Source organism: Phlebotomus papatasi, chromosome 3 (assembly GCF_024763615.1).
Source record: "Phlebotomus papatasi isolate M1 chromosome 3, Ppap_2.1, whole genome shotgun sequence".
Classification (NCBI taxonomy): Eukaryota; Metazoa; Arthropoda; class Insecta; order Diptera; family Psychodidae; genus Phlebotomus; species Phlebotomus papatasi.
This window is the reverse complement of record NC_077224.1, coordinates 30,284,456-30,302,893: the sequence shown is the minus strand read 5'-3', so window position 1 is coordinate 30,302,893 and position 18,438 is coordinate 30,284,456. Positions and strand designations below refer to the sequence as shown.

Sequence of the window (18,438 nt, the reverse complement as noted above, 5' to 3'; positions counted from 1 at the left end):
AAAAATATATAACAAATACACTTGGGACTGACCAGCATATTTAAAATACAAATAAATATATGTTTTAAATTATTTATAATTTATTATTGTAATGATAATATTATATTTTTACAATAATGTGTTGTTTCTTCTTCATAATTTTCTGTTTTTCTTCTTCATATTTCTTAAGAAATAATTAACAAATATTTCTTATATGTCTTCGTCGTTCGATATTAGTGTTTTTTATTTTTCAATATTTTTTTTCATCACGTTCCTTCACAAAAAACGGCAGCTCAAGTCAAAATCGCTTTCGTTAATATTTCTCCACTATAAAAGACATCACTGAATCAACTTTCCTTTATCATCATTTTGTCTTGTATTTTCTTATAAATTTTTTCGTACTTTTACGATCTTTTTTTTGTTTTTACTGAAGGTTACCTTAAAGTTTATACTGAATATTTTTTTCATCATCTGATAATTAATATTAGAGTAAGATGTATAGAATATTTTTTGCGCATTGGCTCTAAATGAATCATTTGTTGTGATCTTTTTTTTTTGTAGTAATTACATTTACATATTCCTTTTTCTCTTTACGAATCTCGAGCAGATAGATTTTTTTTAAATATATAGCTAATGAATAATTCATGTTATCAAATTAAGTTGTTTGAAACAGATATCCATTACATAAATATGAAATCTCTGTTATATACCTTTTAATGGTTATATGTCTATTTCATCGTCTCAGGAGGCACACTTTGCAAACTAAATGAACTTCTGTTGAGGGAAATTAATGCTTATAAGAAAAAGCAGACAGAATTTTCGAATTTTTAATCCTTTCAGTAATACAAATTGTCGTTATTCTTGAAAATCATCCTAACACATAAGATAAAATATCACAATTTAGGGCTGCTGTTGTAAATAAACGTTTACTCAATTATTTTAGTTTTAAACCTTTTTGCTTATAATATGGGAGTCTTCAACAGTAGGGGAAATTCTTATTATTACAGGAATCGGGGCAGAAATAGTCAGGAGTACAATTATACGCTAGGGTTTCGTAGCTTTCTTTAAAAAGGTTGACGTTTTGAGTAAACTACTATTTATTCAGAGTGATTAACTCCCTCCTTGTTCATTTGTAATATTTATCTGTATGCAATAATGTTTTCCACAAATTATAAGCAATGAAAAATTTTATGTCCTGGCAAATCTGCCCCGATCTCCCTAATGGCCTCGATATGCTACAGAAAGTTATGTCCATATTGAAATAAACTCCTTACGTTTGTGTAGTAGAATCTATTCAATATGGACATAAATTTCTCCCTTGTGTAGAGGCCACTACTCATATTATAAATGTGTCAATCTTTTTCTGTAAAATAAAATAAATATTTTTTTAATTGATTTTCGTTAAAGTTGTTTTATTCTTCAATCGTTTGGTATCTTCATAACCACATCTTTTCTCCTTCTTGTACAACAGATGGCATTTTTACTCAATATAAATAGGAATAATTTTGCTTGTGTTTTTAGTTGAAATAGTCGCCTTTGTTCTTAATATTAGGCACTTCGAAAGCCTGGTGGAATTTTAATTTTCAATTTCTCATGATTTCTTGAATAACCATTTGGCAAATTGGTCACACAAGTCATATTGTCACCCCTGTTTAACCAATTCGAATGAGAATATTTCACCTAGAAAATTTAAGAAATTAAAATATAACAAAATTGAAAAAAAAAATTGTACACGAAGAGGAATATGGCAAAAATAAGAATTACGTTCGAGATTCTTGTTAGTTTACCAAAGAAAAAACTCAATATGCTCCCAAGTAATTGCCTATAGATCATTTGCTCTGGAAAAAGTATTCTCGTTAAAAGCGCAAATTTTTAATGTGTTATTAATGGCATTTTGGATAGTTTCTTGGTACATTCTTCTGCAAAATTATATTCAATCAATCCATTCTTGTGAAACCCAATGTTTAATTATAAGTTATTAATATATAAACTTATGTCAGATGATGTGTATAAAAAAATTACCAATGAAATAGTTCCTACAGCTTTTTGGACTGTATAGGAAAAAGTTGTTTCATCTCCAAAAGTAAGCACGAAAAAGAATAAACACACAACAATATTAAACGGAAATTAATGACGAGAAATTAAAGAGAAAAAAGAAAAGTTTGAATTTAATTTTATTCTATTGCCCCTTATCCATTTAAAATTTCTTTTTTTTAATATTCTTTTTCTTTTTAATTATAATTATGCATGTTTATTACTGTTTATTTTCTGATTCAATTTGATTTCTTCGCTTTTTGCTGCTCTGAACAATTTTTCTTCCTCTTTACGATGATTACCTTCATTTTTAATGTAATGGTATAACCCGACTTTTGTTGTCTTTTTTTTTTACAAGAAAAACTATACAAAGTGACGATTTTTTAAATACTCCAGCATTCCTTGAACATGAGCATTTACCTGTGCTGGTGAATTTTGTTGTGGAGGTTGTTGATTCATAATACTTGATTGTAGATTTATTCCATGGTGTGTAAAACCTGGAATACAAAAAAGAAGTACATAAATTAATTATTATAATAAGCATAACAGCGAGAAGTATTTTACATTAACAAAGATATTGATCGAGCAAGAGAGTACTGATATTTGAGAGTATCTATGAGGATGTCAGTAATTCATAGTATTATAGTAATTTGAGGGAATGTGGAAGAAATTAATCACTTCGCCTCCTGCCCGTTCGCCATCACGTGTGGTCTATTTATGCCCTCCTAATCAATCTCTCCTAACAATCTAATGAAAAAATAGAAATTAATTTTTTGTGCGTCTAAAAAATAGTTAGAAATTATGTATTTATTTATCCATAATAATACGTGTATTCACACGTTGGAGAGAGACGGTACACCATGGTTTTATCAACATTTGCGGTATGAATTTTACTCAAAGTTCTCCACAATTTTAACAAGTCAAGTTGTACACATTATTTTCCCTAAATTTCAGGTAGGACTAACTTCATTCACTCAATATTACATATTTCCGTTATATAATATATTGCCTAATTTGGTTGATTTACTTAGAATTCAAGAGTTGCATTTTAATTTCAATTAGAAAATTTTATTGCCCTTATTGTTTCGCAAGGCATCATTATAATATTCTAAATCTAAACGAATATCTATAATTGTTTTAAAATTACTAGATTTGTATGAAAGCCGATTTAGTATAAACTTCATCATCATCATCATTTTCAACTTCAACCGCTTGTCCTGGTTGAAAATAGGATCACGGGCTTAAGACATCCAGGTTAGTGCCTGTCGATCCTCTGTCACTTCAGGGAGCGATTCACGATCAATACTCCAAGGTACTCCAAGGTAAGATCCTGAATTTGATTCAGCCACCTTGTTCTGAGTCTGCTCCGACGTCGACGCCTCCTCACATTTGCTTTTCTGGTTTGCATAGCTTTTCTGGGGAATCTTTCTTTTCATATGCTGAACATAACCATACCATCGAATTTGTGAACTCTCAACTTGAAGAAGCTACTCCTCAACTCTTAGCTCCTTACGAATGGCTACGTTCCTCACACAATTTCGGCAAGTGATTCCCTTCCTTAACTGTCCGGAGGTACCTCATATCGGCAGCTTTAACTAGCGATCTTATTTTTTCGGTCATTACCCAAATCTCATGATCAGAGGTTATAATAGGAATGAACACTGCTTTGAAGACCGATAGTTTAGCTTCATGACTAAGCTCGGCCTTCCTCATCAAGCTTCTACCAAGCTCATTCATTACTACAGAATCCTGGCCGACCCGCGATGGGAGTTCGGCGTCAATCCTAACTATCACTCGTTAATAACATCCCGAGATACATGAACTCCTTCACATTTTTAGCTTTTTGTTTTTAGAAATAAATTTTCATAGGGGGATGTGGGGCTACTTTGAGCATTGGGGCTACATTGACATACGATTTTTTTTTCGTATTCAAAGAAAACTGGGCCTTACCATAATTGAATTTAGGTCCAGAATTGTTTAGTCTATCTAAATTACATTGAGTTAAATCCCAGTTTTCATCAGAAATATGCGATTATTTAACGGTATTAAAAAATTCAAAACTATACATAATTTGCTCAAATTTCCTTCACATTGTTTTTCATTAGGAGGAAATGGACTTAAAATAGGGTTCTTATATCCTATTTTTAAACAGTTATTAACTAAGCATACTATTTATGAAGCTGAATTACATTATGATAAATTCTATTAAAAAATGAAAGAAAAAAAAAACATATTTTAAAGGTCTCCCACTTCTCTCTACTTAGTAGAGACAGGACTGGTGCAAAGTAGTATGGTAATATTAAGGGGGAACCCTGTACCTGGATAACAAGGTCAAAAGTAGTCTATACATTTATTATTTTTTAAATTGACACATAAACTATCTAAGACTACACGGATAATACTATAAAAAAATCAGAAGCCATTCCGAAGGCACAGGAATGAAAGCAAAAAGCACTGAGCAGATTTGCAAGCATTCGGATTAACATAAAAAAAACTTTAAAGCGCATTTTCTTCACTTCCCATTTTAACAATAAATTCCTACGAATTGGCAAGGAAAGGTTAGGAAGAAACTTATAGACTGAATAAAATGAATAAAAGCTTATTCTTTTCAGTATTAAATTCTCTTTTTGTTGAACTTAAATGGTATTTAAAAAATATTTTTTAATATCTTTTACCGCATGTTAAAGTTAATATTTCGCCTCAAGATATGTACTTTTTCAATAAAAAAAAATCTAAAAAATAGTTTGTATTTATTAATTAGTTTTTTTATGGTTTAACTATGAAATACCCTTATGAAAATTGAAAATTTTCTTGTTTTTTTTTTCTTAGACAAGAATTACGATCCAGGTAATTCAGATAATTATAGAGTGCTGTGATGAGGTGCTCCAGTAAACTACTGATTAGTTCGTCATTTTGTATTGTATTTTGTCGAAAAAAATCATTTAAAACAATGAACATATACTTATAATTTCATGAAGCCTAGTTCTTTCCTTCTGCTTCACAAAAGAAACTGCTAAGTGTTGGTTTTCTGATAGTAAGCTGCTTCTTTAAGACGTTATCAACAATTATGAAAAATTGCGTTTTTTACTGATTACAAATATTTTTAGCATACCTCAGTAAACACAACATGATATCAAATTTCACTTGTTTTTAATATTGTAATATTTTTTGTACAAATATATCTCAAAATATATTTTTTCTACCACAAATAAATATATTGAATAATAAAAAGACTATATATAAACTTTCACAGTAGGGGGAGTTGGGGGATTAGAGGGGGGGGGTAATAGAATATTTTCGCAGTATTTTTGTATTAAGTGACTCTTTATAATAATGCTAATAATTGCATAAGAATAATTTCAATTTACCTGGCCCATTGTGTTGTTGCTGCTGTGATAAAAACAAGTCAGATGTTTGTGGAGCTTGAGACTGTGCCTGCTGTTGCTGTAACGTTGGACCGGACAGAAGTGTTGGATACTGTCGGAATGATACAATTGCCGGATCCAGAGAGGTCCAATCTGAAGTCATACTTCCGTAGTCTGATAAAAAGGAATCTATACTTTATTTTATGCACAAAATGTTAAAGAAATAATTTTACTCACTTGATTTAAGTGTTGAATGACTGTTTTGCTGCTGAGATTGTGAAATGATCTGATCATTTGACTGTGGACCTTGTGGATAGCCATTCATATAGCCCCAATTTGTATCTGGTGGTTGTTGCTGTGTTGAATTTCCCATATTCATGAACGGTAAAATTTTGCTGCCTAGAAATCCATTTTATATTTATGTTTAATAAAATAAGAAAATAATACAGGAGTTGTCTTGTTAAAGAAAAAAAATCGCACCTTGCGCTCTTGGAATTCCAAAACCAAACGCATTCATGTGGTTAAAACCAGGTGGTGGCATACGTGTCCTCTGACAATTTTCTAATAATTTACTATGATTAGTCTGTGGTTTATTTTGCACCATTTCACATTCCATCAGTTCAGCAAGAGCCTTTTGGGTCTCAATAAATGGATCAAAACCTGTATTTGAACGAAAATATTCAATAACGAATAAAAAATGGAATTAGATAAAATTGATATTAGATTAGATAAATTAAATACATTGATCTTGCTCTCACAGTATCAAAAAAAAAGCCTCACGTTTGGAAAGGAAAAATTGAATTTTAGAGACAGACTTCAGCTAATTGTTTTGTGTACTACAAATAATATCGTCAATTATATACTATTTTTCATGTCCAGGGATATGAAGGTGCAGACGCAATGGTAAGGTAAGAAAACAATGTCTTATTTTCATATTTCTTTCCTTCAACGAGATTTAGGTGGAAAATAATAAGATATAGTGACTTGTAATGTTCAAAGGACCCGCTCATAAGTCATTAAGTCATCATATCATAAGATCATTTAGTTGTTCTTCATTTTACACCACCGACCGTTCCCCAGTTCAATCAAAAACATTTTCTCCCATACTGCACGAGTACAAAATGCAAGAGGAATTGATGGGAGCCATCCTGTCATTGTACAGAGACTTTAGAGGTTGTGTTCGTGTAAATGGATCCAAGTCGGAAGGTTTTCAGGTGGGCGTTGAACTGCGCTAGGAATGTGTTCTATTATCACCATTCTTGTTTATATGGACAAGATGATGTCTGGGATAGAATACTATTCGTATTGAGGACTTCAGAGTGAGTCATCTCCTCTTTGCAGATGGTTTGGTTCTTTTTTGATCTTCCAAAGAAGAGCTTCAGCATGTACTTTTGACAGATTTGTAAATATATTTGTGCCGAAACAGGTATGAAAGTGAACGTGATTAAATCGTATGCAATGGTGATTTCCTGACAGTGTGTACCATGCACTGTACATGTTAGTGGAAAACAATTGAAATCGGTAGAGAAATTGAAGTATCTCGGGGTATTATTCACGAGTAATGGTAGACTGGACACCAAACTATCATTGCGAATCAATCAAGTTTCTGCAGTACTTGCAGTTTCTGCAACTAGAAGAGCTTGGTAGAAACGTGGTGAAGATGGCCGAGCTCAGTCGTGCGGCTAAGTTATCGGTTTTCCAAGCTATTCCTATTTTCGGTCATGAAATTTGGGTAATGACTAAAAGTATGAAGGCATCACTCGCCGAAATCGAGTGAGGGACACAGCCGTTCGTGAGGTGTTAAGAGTCGAGGAGTACCTTCTTCAAGTTGAGAGATCACAACTTTGAGAGTATGGTCATGTTGAGAGTATGGTCCCATTTAGAATGAAATAATATTCCCCAGAAAGGCTATTTAAGCTGTTGTTAGGAGACCACGACATAGGACAAGGTGGCTGAATCAAATTCAGTATCTTGCTTTGGGGCGCCTTGAGATCGAACCCGATGTTCGTGAATTGCCTGAAGTGGCGGAGGATCGACAGGCGTGGGCTTCTAGTCTGGATGTCATGCGGGCTCGCGACCCCAATAGGGATAAGGCGATTGAAAATAATGATGATAACAAAAACATTCCTTAATACCCAATTCTTCTCCAAACATACGACTTTTTTTTGTAAAACCGAGAGAGTAGGGTGGAGTCTACAATTATGGATGTTATACACACTTATGGACAACGCAAAAATCTTAAGTTATTAAATTGAACATATTTCGAAACATCAAAAAAAATTGTTAATTACATCATAAACTAATATTTTTATAACTTGTCGAAATCTGTTTTACGTAAGAACAAAAATTTTTGCACGCTGTCCATAAGTGTATAACATCCATAAGTGTGGACTCTACCCTATGTGCTTAATCTATAAAAGAAAAGACAAAAAGATCATACCCAAATCATCGTCAATAACTGCAGAATTTTGAGTGCCATATTGATTATGAAGTCTATTTTGTGGAGTGCTGTTGAAGAGCATATTGTGAGATTGTTGTTGCGGCTGCTGTTGCTGTTGAGTGTCCATTTTATTGAGCCAGCTTTGTTTCGGCAATTGCGATACAAGATGACCGTGTTGCTCCATAAATTGAGAATTGAGTCTGTTGTTCTCCACCAAGTTTGCCATGTTCAACTGATCAACGGATGGTCCGTTTGTCGAATGACCATTCATCATGTACTGTTGTTGTTGCTGTTGCAGAGGTTTCGCAAAAAAAACACACACACACACACATAACAAAATACAGAATAATAATCCTTTGAACGATGAAAAAAAGAAAGAAATACCTGATTTTGTTGATTTTTGTGGAAGTCAAAGAACTTTGACATATTTCCCGTATACATGTGATTCATATTCTCATTTCCACTATGTAAATTATTGTGTTGTGTTCGAGAGTGCTGCTGATGTTGTAGCAACTGTCTGTTGATTTCATTTGAACAGTGAAAGAAGTCTGAATTGAAGTCACCTGAAATATTTATATATATATTTATATATATGTATGTATATATACATTTATTTTGTTTTGACAATATCTAATCATATTTAGGGTAAGTGTGCCAAATTCCGGCCAGCTTGCAATTTCGGCCATCTTTTTTGTTCCTCGAATTTCCATGATTTTTTAGTTTTTACATACTCTATATTTTTATATATACTCTAATATACTATACTATATATACTAATATAATATACTCTATATTATTATACAATGCAAAAAAATAACAAAAAATGTAGCTTCGACAAACGAGATGACGTGAAAAAGATATTGGAAGAATTCCCGAAGGGCAAGGAACTATGAGAATGAAGGTGGCCGAAATAGGGTACCAAAGCTATGTCTATATTTTTATTCATTTTAAAATGTATTAAGAATGATTTTTGAGTAAATAAAGACGGTAAACTTTTTACAAGGTTCCAAGCAACACTCTTTCAGAAGAAAGAATGAAAAAAATCAATTTGTTGTAAAATATGTTTGAAATGTAAAATATTACATTTCAAACTTGAGACTTTGACGCTTGTATGCAACTATGCCGAAATTTGGCACACTTACCATATATTTTTTTCAATTTCCATTTAATTTTAACTTAATAATTTTGTTAATTATGTAATTAATAATAATAATGTTAATAACTTAATAATTCACAATTTAAAGAGCAGGAGCTAAGTAAAAAAAAAAACATCTCGCAGAATTCTTAAACTCGTTCAATCAGGAATTCAAATTATTTAGCAATGTTTTTCTTTTACTATTTTTTTTTACTCTACTCCGATTCTGAAACTATTTAAATTGGATTATAAAACACCTCAAAGCCACATTCAAAAAAAAATGTCTTTAAAATATATCGGATTATTTTATATTGTATTTAAATTTTATGTTTGAAACGCCACAAGATGTTATGAAATTAGGAAATTAAAAATTTTCAAAACACGATCATATTTCCAAATTAATATACTTATGAATGTTGATTAACTTTATTATTAGAAGGAGGGGCGGGGGAAACAACTATTTCTATTTATAAGTAAAATGATTCTTTCTCTTTGTATTAATTTATAATACGTACCATGTAAACCATTGTACTGTTGATGCTGCTGTCCCATTCGGATTCCATTGACTGAACTGAGTTTTTGCATTTCTTGCATTCGAAATAGCTCTTCTTGCTGCTCATCTGTATGTTTACTATTATTTTTCAGCATGACATACTTGAATGCAGCTTCCCAGTCTTCACATGTATTTGCTAAGATGTTTTCGTTCATCTGTGGTGGCTGTTGACTGTTACTGGTACCTGCAGTCTGCTCTGGCTGTGACTGTGTCGGAGGAGTGGATCTATTGACACCATTTACGTGTTCAGGATGTTGACTGGTATTAGATTGTGTGCCATCCACTTTCATGTATGGCTGGAAAGTGTTTGTAGAGAAGAAACTGTTGCTATCATCGAAGAGGGATAATTTTGTGAATTTTGTTGTGGCATCACGAACCACACCCCCATTTCCACTATTTCCATTAATCTGTTCACTGGTGGCAAAATGTGTGGAATCACTGTGTTGTTTTGTTTTGTCCAAATTTGCTCTATTCTGCTGCTGCACCTGTTGATTAGTGGCAACTTCTGAGCTGGCTGTTGTGGACGCCGATGAGGCCGATGATAATGTTGACGACACCGATGTTGACAGATTCTGATGGGAGTGATCTGGAAAAGAGCTGGCCGGTGAACTCTTACCACTGCCACTCTCACTAGATGCACCACTATCACCAGTATTGCTCGTTGATGTTCTACTGCTGCTCAATGACGGTGTATCACCATTGCGATCATTCTCCACCAGCAGTACATCTTGTTCAATATCATCAATTAGATTTACCTCATCATCATCTGCACTGATGTGATTCTGTTTCTCAATAATATCCTGTTGTTGTTGCTGCTGTTGCCGCATACTGTGTTGATCTTTTGCATTATTGGTATTATTGTTGCTGATATTGTTGTTGTGATTGTGTGGGTTTACATGAATTTTTTGATTCTTTCCCTTCTTTTCCCCTTTCGTCTTTTCATGCTTTCTGTTATCATGCTTCATTGAGTGCTCCTTGTGATTGCCACCTCCTATCTTTCCATTCATCTTAATATCCTTTCCTACAGGTGATTCTGACAGACTTGGCCATGCATCCTTCGTGGGTCCATTCTGAGTTCCTATATTTTTAGCTTCACTCACTGTCTTTGTTCCATTACCTGTTGCAATATTATTTGACGATGCATTGGAATTTAAAACTGTTGATTGTGCTATTAACTGATCATGAAGTCTCTTTTCATATTCCTGATGTTTGCCTTGATGCATTTCCTCCTTCGTGAAGCTTGCTTCCGAATCTCCCAACTCATGTAAATACATACAATCAGGCTTCGGACACTGCTGATTCTTCATGAAGTGACTGCAGTACTTTGTCGTTCCTAGACTAGTCTTTATCAGCCGATTATCTATCATGATGCTATTAACACTCTGTATGGCTCTCAAAGCATCACTATTGCTCACATAAGTCACATATGCTGAGGCCGAGGGACCTTGTACGCCAGCATACGTCGTGCTTGGATTAATAACCACTTTGTGTATTTTGCCATACTTTCCAAAATATTCATGTTTCTTCAGGATCTATTTTTCAAAGACACAAATACCAGAAAGGATCATTAGGAAAATACATTAAAAAAAAATCACCGACTACAAGAAAAAAAAATACAATGTATAGGAAAAAATCATACTTCCGCATCTGCAAGTCTAGGTGGGAGCCCAACGACAAACACCAAGTTCTTTTGAACAACACGCACATTCGCCAAATGCTTGCGATTTTCCGTAACTTTTTGCTTTCGTTGCTGCTCCCGTTGTCGTTTCTCAGCCTTCAGAGCAGCAATCTACAAGAACATGAAACACAGTTAACATATTAAAAAAAGAAACCATAACATTATTGGAGTTACAATATTAGTTGGTTTTCCATGAAATTATCACACTGAAGTCATTTTTGGTTTACTTTCTAGTTAAATTAATAAAATTTATTATCTATATTTTGACTATTTTAAGACTTTAATATTACTATAAAAATACAAGCATTTATTTTGTTATCTTAAAAATATCAAATTCAATATTTTTTACACTATATTTTTCTGTTGCACAAGTGAAAGTATTGCACATTAGGCACATAATTTCAGAGAAACAGATATACACTAACATATACATAATAACATAAAAAAAATAATTATAATACTTATCATGGAAAAATATACTTTGATTTTTTCCATGGATTTTTTTCCTCCTCGCCACCTCGCGTTACCCGCGTTTATCAAATTTGAACCACACAATCATCAAAGAAACAGAAAACAACGCAATTTCCACCACATTGTCATCACCATACCTCTTAAAAAAAATTGGTGAATTGAAGTTAATTAGTCACAATATTTCGTTTGCTAAACTATATGTATTGGTGAAAGATACGTGGTGGAATTTCAGTCTATAGTGCAAGAGATAAGTGAAAACTTCCTCGTATTTTCGCGTTAAAATTTACAATTTGTAATTGCTTAATTTTTATTTTTACTATAAAATTCCACACATTCTTCTTCTTCTGACCCACTCAATGTTGAATAAATCCATTCAAATAGTTATTAAAAAGCATGCAAAAACGATTATAAGATTTTAAAACTAATTTTCTACTAAAATGGCAAACAAATGTTCCAAGACGAGAAGTATCCTTTTAAAATTTTGAATACCCTTATGCATTTGTGTAAATGCAAAAATCTTATACATTGAATACAAGCAATTTACGCGCAACTTGAGTAGGGAATTTTGATAATAATAAAGTTAGAATCACAGCTTTTGTAGTCCGAGATGGTAATATGACCTAGTCAGGTTGAGACCAAATTTTGACTCAACACGTTTTGACACTCATAGATCACAAATATCTTATGCGCTACAAATCAATTTTCGTCTGTCCGTCATATAACCGTCTGAAGAGAGAACGGAGAAAGATCTCGACAAACGGCTAGAAGTTGATGATGTCAATTCCACCCCCCCCCCAGCTTCTTCTAAAAATCAATCTCAATCTGAAAATTTTAGTATGTTGTAGTTGGGCCTAAAATCTTTCGATTAAAAAAAAATTAAGTCTCCCCGACCCCGATCCACTGGCTAGAAGGGATCAAAAAATTTAATTTTAAAATATCCATATCTCCGTGTCAAAATTTCAAAAATTTTGCTAATTTGGAAAGAAGAGCTTTCCACTTTAATAACTTATTAATTAAATCCGCGGGGATCTCAGTAGCGCAATAGGCAAGACCGTTAGGTCTTGAGCGGATGAGATCTCTGACTCGACTCTCACAGTTGTGAATTCGAGTCTCGCCCGGTGCAAACAAGTATAGTGAATGTTAGAAAAAGACATTTTCACTGTGATAAAATGCAAGAAAATGCGCCTCTGCCCAAAAAAAAAAATCCGGGGGCATGGCAAAAGCACCCACAACAGATAAGCGCTCCTGGGCTGGTCTACACATGGAGACTTAACAGATTCTTCCAACACGGGGATACAACAGCAAAATAAAATGATTACATTGTAACAAATATCCCGATACGATTAATAATAATTAAATCCGCTTTTTAAAATAATTTTTTTTACTTAATTCGGCAATAAGGGTTTTAATTTTAGATATTTGTGAAATATGAAACGTTAACATCTCTTGACTCTGAAGAAGAAATTTAATTTTATAACTATACAAATAAAATTATATTTTTTTCACAAGAGATATTTTTATACCTAATGATTGATATGATTACCTTTTTTCTTGACTAGCCTTTTCTGGGCCCATATTTATTTTATAATAATAGGTTACTACTAAAGGTGTTATGGGTGTTAACTCGATCTATAACTTAAACCTTGGACATAGTACTACACCGAATCAAATGAAGATGAAAAAATCCAGGATTTGTTATTAATATACCTTGTTTTCAACGTGAATTGGTAAAAGCTTTCTAAACAAAATTTGTAGACGTTTAGTCTCAATCTGGTATTATCTTATTTAAAAAGTTGATATTCAATAGCAGTCCGAAGGGTTTCTACTTTAAATGAGAAATAAAACGAAGCGATCTGAAAGGAATTCGAGATTAAACAATTATGTTATAAAAAAGGATAGAATAAGACAATTTTGTTTAGTACGCTTTACACAGTGACCATTTACTGAAAAAAAGTTAATGGTAGCTGTTATAATAATTATTAATCATGTCGAAGATTTGTTTGGAATTATTCTTATAATTCGATGTTTATAATTATTATCATTTCCCGAAAGATAAGTGTGTATTTTTATGTCTTTGCGACTTCAGATTTTAAACTCCTTGGATTATGTGCATGCTCAATTAACCCTCTAACGAGTAAGACCGCCTCCAGGCGGTCTTCACAAAAATCACATTTACAGCGACAATAAAGTTTTATTTATTTAAAAGTGCTATAGTGTCCTCGATAATAGTCTTACTAACATCTTTTGAAAGTTTGAGCTCATTTTGACTTCCTTTAGTTGCTATCCTCAGTTTTGTGTGACAGGTCAGAGAAAAAGCAACAAAATATATTTGTGCAAAAAAACTCATTTCCAATTTCCATAAAAATACCGATTTAAAGTTATCTGACTACAATAAATTTATTTTTTACTGAAAGATATGTCATTCTACTTTGTATATTTTATTTAAAAAATTTGAAAAAAACTAAAAATGTGAATTTTAGAAGCAAAAAGAGTTTCAAATTTTTTTATATTGTCTCACCTAGCGCCTAAACTAAAAGAGATAATGAAGAATGGATGGTTTTTTTCGACTTTATTGGATCATAATTATCCTAGAAAACATAGTTTTAGTTTAGAACTTTTTTTCGCTTATTAAAGAAAACACCGTTAGAGGGTTAACAGATAAAGTAATAGATAGAGATTATGCAGATTAAACTTAGAATAATGACCAACAAAATAAAACAGACCAAATATAACAATTTATAATTATTAAATTTGATCGCATTCCAAAATGCAAATATTTTGAAATTGCTTGTGAATAATTTTAACTATCATATGTTTCTTATCATCATAACTACCACAAAAGCCGTTTAGGGGAGACCGGGGCAGATTAGTCTGCGAACAATATTTTTCATTCTATATAAATTCTAGAAAAAAAAATGTTTGTATCAGGCTGATAAATCGTCGGTTGCCTCAGCAACTGTGCTAACTGCATCTGCTTTGTGTCTGCATTCGTTGCAAATGCCGCGCAGCGATGCGTTGCTTACAACGAATGCTGACACAAAGCAAATGCAGTTAGCACAGTTGCTGAGGCAACCGACGAAATATTTCAATGAATAGGAAGAGATGTGTTTACATAGAATAAACAGTGGTCTCCTGAACATTCCCTTATTAATGGAACGCTATAACCTCCCACTATTTAATACTATTCATAACTAATTTTGCCTCAGTCTCCCCTAATAGTTTTTCTTTACATAAATAGATAAACTGTGATCTAGACTATAAACTCTAGTTCTATGCGTCTTTTAAATACACATTTTACTGTTTTCCTGCAAAATCAGATCTTGAATATACAACTCACCTGCTCTTGAGACAGTGGAGTGAAGTCCGCCGGATTTTCCGAGTACGCCTTCCGACACGCTGGGCACAGTTCATTCTCATCCGTTCTGATGCGGTGCCAGCAGAAGCGACATATCTGATACCCACAGGTGCAAGGAAAGAAATTAAGATCATCCACCTCAAGTGCCTCCATGCACAGTGGGCATTCAACAACTTCATCACTGTTCGTCATCCCGTTCATTGTTTTCCCTCCTCGTTGTTCACACAGATTTATACCTCCCCTCGTAGTCTCTTTCTCCCTTTGTTGCTCTTCTGAATGAATTTGTTTGGCTCAATTATTTGTGTAGAATCTCTTTGCAATATCCGCACTTGTTTTCACTTGTAACTCTCAATATTTAAAGGGAAGAAAAAGTCCTTATGTGAGAAATCTTACACAGATCCACCACAAATATAGTCTAGAATCTATGAAATGGACTGTCTGGATTTTTCTTCCAAGTATTCTTCTGAAAAAAAAAAGGAAATATACCATAAAAAATTAGCGGGAACTTTTGGATGTTTCATTTCATTGGGATTTCATGCAATTTTCCGGTCAAGGACACAAGTTGAGTAAAATCAATAAATCCAAAGACCACTCCTTACAATCTTCGCTAAGCGTTTATACGAATGGTGTTACAAAAAGTCCTTATAAACAAAAAAAAAAAGAACAATTTGCGGCCAATGCTTTATTCATGGTTAGCCTTGTTTTTTAAAAATAATCCAAAGAATCTTACTGTGATTTTTTCTATTATTTTTAAATTAAATAAGCCTCATCTTTTTTATTCCATATTTTATGTTTATGGAAGATTTTTATGTTAATAACTGTGACAGTCCTGATACATTATCCTGTATCCTGGCACAGTCCTTGTCCACTGTTAGTGTACAAATTTGACTGTCTGTCGCTTATGCTAGCACAGCATATAAATTCTCCTATTTTGAATAATTCTTCTAAAATATTGTTATTTTAGGATGCAGCACATGTAGTATGGGTATGGATATGGATTGATATCCAAGACGAATTTGATGCTGTACAAAATGTTGTCACTTTCGTTTCCTCAATGTCCGTAAAAAAATTATTTTTGAAATATTCACGATCACGATTATGTCAATAAACTAAGAAGTATGTTGATACTCAAGGTTGCCACTGTATCATGTATATTTTCAGGTAAGTTTAGTAGTGACTCTAAACTTTAGTACTTTAGAAGTACTATAATCTCTTTGGAAGGTGGCTAGACAGGTGAATTTCCCAAGAGTTTTATGTGTCAATTATAGATGAATGGCAGATACTCAATCAAAAAGCTCCCAGTGGCAGTGAAAAATAATAGTGCTTGTTGGGGGAATGTTGTCAAAAATAGATGAACCTGATTCCCAACGACTTTTCTTTCCTACAAACACAGATGCTCTATGAAGCTGAAGGCTCTTCTGACGCTATCCTCTTGGATCTGAGAATTTGTATGCATTTCTCATCAATGGGAGACTTTGAGAAAGTCTTCCGGGATCTATGACTTTCCTAGGGATTGCCCTTCTTAAAGAGTTTCGATCTGTGGCATTACTGTAGGAGGATATAATGAATGTAAGTAATGCAATCGATGATGAATTTCTGATTAGAATTAGGTGTAAGAGAGCTTCTCTTTTGACGTTGAAATGAGCCACATAGTCCCCCCCACACACATTCTCATGTATACACTTTTCCTCCTATATTCCATCGCACTCTGTGACTACTGAATGAGATGGTGCAATTGAAAATGTAGGCTCAGAAGGGAGATACACAGAGAGTAAAGAGACACAAAGAAAACACACACACAACTACACAACTATGCTGGAAATTGGACAAAACTCTTTCTCATCCAACAATCTTATCCGTTTACCAGATTTTCTTCTCAAATTATTCCTTAATAATTTGATTGAATATTAAACACTGTTCCAGAGAAGCACATTATCCACATGAAATAAGAGTACATTCCCAGATTGTCTTTTGATTCCGTGGCATTACCCTTATCCATATAAACTCTCTTTTTCTACAATGTCAGCTATACTCTTTCCATTTCAAGATGTTGCTAATGTTTTGTATACAGCAAAATCATACTAAATTTAGGAATTTTCAATATAGCAGAATCCAGAAAAGTCTCCACTTCAGACGAAACTTCCATTGACAAAAGTTTCCATCGTTTTTTTTTCTCAATTATATCTTCGATGACCAAAAATTGTTAAGCAATTTTCACTACATTCACTTCCTGGTCACCCTCACTATCTCCTCAACTACAAAAATTCTAGGGAAATTACGCGAATTAACTAAAATCGAAGATTTTTTTAACTTCTCTTCGGGCCACTTGAAAATGTCAGTGAAACTTTTCCACCGTCCCTGTTTTTACTTACTTTCCCCGTAAATCCAATTTCGATAAACACTTATTAGATGATACTACACAGTTTCTGCCCAACAGTATCGTCTAATGTAATCCTTAGAGATTTTTTTTAGTAAAGCGACCAAGATGAAAAAACTCTGCAAATTGCTACTGAAAAAGTTCAGCTAAAAGCTAAAATGTCGACCGGAAATAACGGGTTGTCAGATACAAGTATTGTCGTATGTTATCGGTTAACCGCTAACCCCCTGATTTGAACGGCGAACGCGGGCGAATTTTGATGCGCGCTAGCGCGCCGCGCGTATCGAAAATTCAAATTAAAATTTTTTTGTTTAAAATAAGAAAACTTATCTTCAGTACCGAGAATACTAGTCTATATGTATATATAATACTAGTAAAAAATTGTAATTCACAAGTATGAATCTGTTAATTATTTTATGTGCTTTTGATTATTGGCAAACCTGCCTGGTTGTTGTGATTATTAAATCAAAGACAAATTAATATTGTTTTATATTTTTTTATTCTTTTCTTTTATAAAAAAATTCACTAGTTGTTAAATGCTAACAAGTGATTTCGCGGCTGTATATACAAATATATTAGACAATAGTAAAAGTTAAATAAAATTAATTGAAAAAAAAAATTGAATTCCAAAAGTAATAGAATGGATAGAATTGGTAAAAAAAAAGATATTTTTTTTTTGACAAATTTCTAGTATTTTAAGCACATAGATTTTAATAGAAATTTAGAAATGTTTTCTAATATTGTCTTCGTAATGTTTTCCTTGGTATTTAGACGTCTTCATTTTTGCATCAGGGTCATTTTTGAGGAATTTCGCCAATCGCGATCCATTGAATGGGGCATCACTGCCAGGTGGATATAGTCGCATCTGGGAATTAATTAAAATATATATATTTTTAGTTTCACCTTAAGGATCCTTATTAAGTATATTAAATAACTAGATTTACTGAGTTATAGTGTGATCTACAGAGTGTCTAAATTCTAAATTTCCCTTAAATATTACGTACCATGGGAATTTTGCCGAAGAATTCACAGTATCGTTCATTTTTTTTCA

General features: G+C 33.0%; 1 protein-coding gene across 4 annotated transcripts; it reads right to left on the bottom strand.

The window, feature by feature from the left end:
• Positions 1-2,134: 2,134 nt before the first annotated feature.
• On the bottom strand, positions 2,135-17,580 carry LOC129807526 (putative mediator of RNA polymerase II transcription subunit 26). 4 transcript variants are annotated; one of them, XM_055856854.1, is made up of 10 exons: positions 17,383-17,580; positions 14,993-15,473; positions 11,146-11,295; positions 9,469-11,038; positions 8,203-8,381; positions 7,819-8,107; positions 5,859-6,038; positions 5,616-5,777; positions 5,382-5,567; positions 2,135-2,510 (listed from the first exon to the last, which is right to left on the bottom strand). In XM_055856854.1, the coding sequence occupies exons 2-10, from the start codon at positions 15,209-15,211 to the stop codon at positions 2,377-2,379; spliced, it is 3,069 nt and encodes a 1,022-aa protein (XP_055712829.1). In that variant the 5' UTR covers positions 15,212-15,473; positions 17,383-17,580; the 3' UTR covers positions 2,135-2,376. The 4 variants fall into 4 exon arrangements, with proteins under 4 accessions (XP_055712829.1, XP_055712831.1, XP_055712830.1 ...); XM_055856856.1 differs by having other exon boundaries at positions 5,382-5,552; XM_055856855.1 differs by having other exon boundaries at positions 14,993-15,470.
• Between the last annotated feature and the right edge of the window lie 858 nt (positions 17,581-18,438).

Coding starts and splice junctions, on each gene's coding strand:
- LOC129807526 (XM_055856854.1), bottom strand. CDS start 15,211: ATGAACGGGATGACGAACAGTGATGAAGTTGTTGAATGCCCACTGTGC. Junction 11,296..14,992: donor CTCCACTGTCTCAAGAGCAG/GTGAGTTGTATA, acceptor ATGTTCTTGTAG/ATTGCTGCTCTGAAGGCTGA. Junction 11,039..11,145: donor CTAGACTTGCAGATGCGGAA/GTATGATTTTTT, acceptor TTTGAAAAATAG/ATCCTGAAGAAACATGAATA.